Here is a 6,000-nt window from a genome sequence, read left to right as displayed (position 1 = left end):
GCCCACTATGTACAGGAATATAAGTACTATAATACTGTTGCTATGTACAAGAATATAAATTCTATAATACTGCCCATATGTACAAGAATATAACTACTATAATACTGCCCCCTATGTACAAGAATTTAACTACTATAATACTGCCTCCTATGTTCAAGAATATAACTAATATAATACTGCCCCTATGTACAAGACTATAACTACAATAATACTGCTCACTATGTACAAGAATATAACTACTATAATACTGCCTCCTATATTCAAAAAATATAACTACTATAATACTGTCACCTTTGTACAAGAACATAACTACTATAATACTGCCTCCTATGTACAAGAATAAAACTACTATAATAATGCTTCCTATGTACAAGAATATAACTACTATAATACTGCCCCCTATGTACAAGAATATAATTACTATAATATTACCTCCTATGTACAAGAATATAACTACTGTAATACTGCTCCCATGTACAAGAATATATCTACAATAATCCTGCCCCCTATGTACAAGAATATAACTACTGTAATACTGCCCTCTATGTACAGGAATATAACTACTATAATACTGCCTCCTATGTACTAGAATATAACCACTATAATACAACTCCCCATGTACAAGAATATAACCACTATAATACTGCTACTATGTACTAGAATATAACCACTATAATACTGCCCCCTATGTACAAGAATATAAATACTATAATACTGCCCCTATGTACAAGACTATAACTACAATAATACTGCTCACTATGTACAAGAATATAACTACTATAATACTGCCTCCTATATTCAAAAAATATAACTACTATAATACTGTCACCTTTGTACAAGAACATAACTACTATAATACTGCCTCCTATGTACAAGAATAAAACTACTATAATAATGCTTCCTATGTACAAGAATATAACTACTATAATACTGCCCCCTATGTACAAGAATATAATTACTATAATATTACCTCATATGTACAAGAATATAACTACTATAATACTGCTCCTATGTACAAGAATATAACTACTATAATATTGCCCCCTATGTACAAGAATATAACTACTATAATACTGCCCCCTATGTACAAGAATATAACTACTATGATACTGCCCCCTATGTACAAGAATATAACTACTATAATACTGCCTCCTATGTACAAGAATATAACTACTATAATACTGCCCCCTATGTACAAGAATATAACTACTATAACAATGACCCTGTGTAGAAGAATATAACTACTATAATACTGTTCACCTATGTACAAGAACATAATTACTATAATACTGCTTCCTATGTACAAGAATATAACTACTATAATACTGCCCCCTATGAACAAGAATATAACTACTATAATACTGCCTCCTATGTACAAGAATATAACTACTATAATACTGCCCCCTATGTACAAGAATATAACTACTATAACAATGACCCTGTGTAGAAGAATATAACTACTATAATACTGTTCACCTATGTACAAGAACATAATTACTATAATACTGCTTCCTATGTACAAGAATATAACTACTATAATACTGCCCCCTATGAACAAGAATATAACTACTATAATACTGCCTCCTATGTACAAGAATATAAATACTATAATACTGCTCCCTATGTACAAGAATATAACTAATATAATACTGCCTCCTATGTACAAGAATATAACTAATATAATACTGCCTCCTATGTACAAGAATATAACTACTATAATACTATCCTCTATATACAAAAATATAACTACTATAATACTGCTTCTGTGTACAAGATTATAACTACTATAATACTGCCCCTATGTACAAGAATATAACTACTATAATACTGCTCCTATGTACAAGAATATAACTACTATACTACTGCCCCCTATGTACAAGAATATAACTACTATAATACTGCCCCCTATGTACAAGAATATAACTACTATAATACTGCCCCTTATGTACAAGAATATAACTACTATAATACTGCCCCCTATGTACAAGAATATAACTACTATAATACTGCTCCCTATGTACAAGAATATAACTACTATAATACTGCCCCCTATGTACAAGAATATAAATACTATAATACTGCCCCCTATGTACAAGAATATAACTACTATAATACTGCCTCTTATGTACAAGAATATAATTGCTATAATACTGCCCCCTATGTACAAGATTATAACTACTATAATACTGCCCCTATGTACAAGAATATAACTAGTATAATACTGCTCCTATGTACAAGAATATAACTACTATACTACTGCCCCCTATTTACAAGAATATAACTACTATAATACTGTCCTCTATGTACAATAATATAACTACTTTAATACTGCTCGTATGTACAAGAATATAACTACTATAATACTGCTCCCTATGTACAAGAATATAACTACTATAATACTGCCCCCTATGTACAAGAATATAACTACTATAATACTGCCTCCTATGTACAAGAATATAACTGCTATAATACTGCCCCCTATGTACAAGAATATAACTACTATAATACTGCCTGTTTTGTAGAAGAATATAACTGCTATAATACTGCCCCCTATGTACAAGAATATAACTGCTATAATACTGCCCCCTATGTACAAGAATATAACTGCTATAATACTGCCCCCTATGTACAAGAATATAACTACTATAATACTGCCCCCTATGTACAAGAATATAACTACTATAATACTGCCCCCTATGTACAAGAATATAACTACTATAATACTGCCCCCTATGTACAAGAATATAACTACTATAATACTGCCCCCTATGTACAAGAATATAACTACTATAATACTGCTCTCTAATGTTGTATAGATGTAATGACTGTGCTATTCTAGTGTACATGTGATTAGAAAACACAGGGATCATTTCCCAGTGACCCCGCTGTGATGGGACTGATGTAGTGGACCTTTAATTAGGCTTATCCTGAACTGTCATGCTACCTCGTGTTTTGGCGGATTATTTTACAGTAACATCCTGTTTGTCTTTATCTGTAAAAAAAAAAGTTAAGACTGTGAGAGAGAGAAGTCTCTTCCTTTGCAGAATCAGCAGAGCGGAGAAAAAACTGCAGCTGAAGTTTGAGATTTCCCATTCTCATCAGAAGAGGGTTGAGAGTGAGCGGTTGGGTAAGTAGTGAGTGAGCTCCTATATATGGCTGATGCAGTATTAAGGGGCTGCTTTGGTACATTATGAGTAAAGTTGATGGAAGAAAGTGCTGGATGTGGGGAGCTATAGGGACAAAGACCCAACATGTATTCCTCATGGATCCAGGTCTGTATTCACATTCCTCATATATAAATACTGCGGATCAATCATCATTCTTTATAACGTTGGCAGAAGCCCCTTCTGAATATGTACGCTGTTACAGTGTTACTTTGCCTTTAAATGATACTCTTAAAGCGACGGGTGACCTTTTCTTTGATCGTTCATGTATATGCAGTCGTACCTCTCGATTTCTTTGAGAAGACCAATCTTGATCCATCGCGGCTTTTTTTGTCACAGATCTTCGATTCGCCTATATGGTATGTATAGCGGCCCCGTCAATGGCAGTACTCCACCTAAGAAGACTGTATTTCACCTTTTTTTAGCAGATGATTTCGATTTGTTGCTCACTTCACTGTTGTTATTTTGTGGTACCCCAGCTTAATAGTTGGAGCAGCTGCAAGGAAGTCACATTCCCCTCAGCTGCTCTCCTTTGTAGTATTAACATAATATAGGCATCATTTATAGCCCCCGTACCACATCATCAGAGGAAGGAGCCTGTGATGCGCTGACGGGTGTCCCAAGAAGGGGACATATTGGGGTGGTGGTCTCCACATGCAACTCCCAGTATGCTCTTGCAGACCACTGGAAGCCTATAGCTACTGCTCCATAGAGAAAAATGCTATATGGTGCATATGCTAAGGTTCCATCTGGGCATTGCTACTTATGCAGTTGCCTTATATGTTGATACGGGTTCCGTATAGACAGTAGACTCATGCTCCGGTCATAGACATGCGGGGATGATGTAGATACTTGAGTACATGCAATGCTGTCCACTAATTATCTTTTCTTGTGTTCTAGGCACAGGCTGGTGACTTCCTCTCTGGGTACAGCACTGGGTATAGGTGGTCCCCTCCTTTAAAATTTCCGAGGCCCAGCCTCCGGTCTTAGACATGCATGACTTGGTTTCCACTACCACGAGCTCTGTGCACTTCTTCAGCACTTGAGAGCCCAGGGGAGGCTGTCACCCACCCACAGATTTTCCACCAGCGCATGTCATCTGCTGCCAGTGGTCATTTAACTCAGTGAGTGTCAGAGGTTCCCCGACCAGACGATATGGAGGCTATGGCCATATACAACTTTAAGACCACCGAACGGGACGAGTTACCATTCAGCAAGGGAGACACATTGAAGGTAAGACATTACACCTCAGTGATCATACCTGGCTGTCAGGGCATCCTGGGAGTTGGAGTTTTAACAACAGCTCTGCAGGCCTATATGTTCTACACTATATATAATGTTTATGGCTATTATGTAGTGGCTGAGCTCTAGTGAATCCTTAAAGGGGAAATCCAGTCATATTCATCTTATAGTATGATATAGATACACGTGGGAGGATCAGATTTCCAGTAACTGAAATCTCCGCATAGTGCCAAAGGGGTTTGCTTGCTCTTTACAGCCCTCTGTTTGGGAGATCAGTGATGTCCAACATGACAGATTCCACCAATTTCTTCTAATTTCACTGTCTAGATGACCATTTTGACTAATTTAGCCTCTAAGAGTGTACATTCAAGTCTTTTGAAGGCCTGTGTTCTTGCAGAGATAAGCAGCTGCCAAGCACTTATGTCACATCGATTAGGTTGAATGTTTGCAATTGGGATTCCATCAGGCTTTCCCCATGTATATCAGATCAGGGGCACAGCTAAGTGTGGGGGGGAAAAGGGGGGAATGGGGGTGGGCGGGTGAGGGCAGGCGGGGCATGTGCCCTGGGTGCAGTCAAGACTAATTGAAAGATGAGCACAAGCCTAACAATTTAACCCTTCTACAGTATACCTGGAACAGAACTGGTTCTACAAGAAGAGGACATTACAGTTTTGGACAAAATGTTGTTCTAATTCGAACCGCTGTAGCTCTGGTTCTATCAGTGCTACCGACAAAAGCCAAGATTCTTGAATTGGGGTCAGGAATATTTAATTTACATCTGCCATGTGTGGGAGTAGGGTGTTCACTGCACCTGTAAGTGAAGACTGAAGATTCTGGGGGAGGGGCACCAAACTGATTCTTTGCCTGAGGCAACAGATAACCTAGCTACATCTCTGATCATATTGCTGGTGGATCTCCTCAGAATCCACCAGTTATAGGCACAACACTGCAGGTTTTGATTGGCCGATGGCAGCAATTAAAAGATAATTAAAGGGGTTTTCCCACTACTTAAAATTGCTCCACAATCACTCTGTCCTTTTAGGTTGCTGCTGACATATGACTGTTGCAGCCAATCACTAGCCACAGCAGTGGCCTCCTATAGGTTGGCTGCAGAAGTCAGGTGCAACCAGGACAGACAGAGTGGTTGCGAAGCTGTTTTAAGTCTCCAGAATACCCCTTTAATTATGTTTTTTTTAAGGACTTTGGGCATGTTTTTTCTTTTGATGACCTAACCTCATAATATACTATCAACAGGTATGAGAGTTTGATTTTTGTGGGACAAGTTTTATTATTTAATGCGCCATTTACTGTACAGAAAAACCTTTAGAATTTTTTAAGTGGGGAAAAATAATTTTTAAAAATGCAATTGCGCCATTTTTGTGGTGTTTCGTTTTTACAGCGTTCACAGTGCAGTAAAAATGAAATATGAACTTTGTCCCATGGATAAATATGATTACGGTGATACCAAATTCATATCGTTTTTTGTAATGTTTTTATACTTTGAAAAAGTTAAATTATTTTTTCATCAACTGGCCTGTGCGCAGGCTCACTTTTTGCAGGGTGATCTGTACTTTTTATTACCACCATTTTATGA

At 37.3% G+C, this 6,000-nt stretch overlaps 1 protein-coding gene across 1 annotated transcript in view; it reads left to right on the top strand.

Moving 5' to 3' along the window:
* Positions 1–3,016: 3,016 nt before the first annotated feature.
* GRAP (GRB2 related adaptor protein) overlaps positions 3,017–6,000 on the top strand; it is a 41,437-nt gene continuing 38,453 nt past the window's right edge. The window contains exons 1-2 of the mRNA XM_066576594.1: positions 3,017–3,127; positions 4,065–4,397. Coding sequence (XP_066432691.1) covers positions 4,320–4,397 — 78 coding nt within the window. The 5' untranslated portion in view covers positions 3,017–3,127; positions 4,065–4,319. The remainder of the gene's footprint in view (positions 3,128–4,064; positions 4,398–6,000) is intronic.

This window comes from Eleutherodactylus coqui, chromosome 8 (assembly GCF_035609145.1).
Source record: "Eleutherodactylus coqui strain aEleCoq1 chromosome 8, aEleCoq1.hap1, whole genome shotgun sequence".
In the NCBI taxonomy this organism is placed as follows: domain Eukaryota; kingdom Metazoa; phylum Chordata; class Amphibia; order Anura; family Eleutherodactylidae; genus Eleutherodactylus; species Eleutherodactylus coqui.
This window is presented reverse-complemented; position numbering and strand designations above follow the sequence as displayed.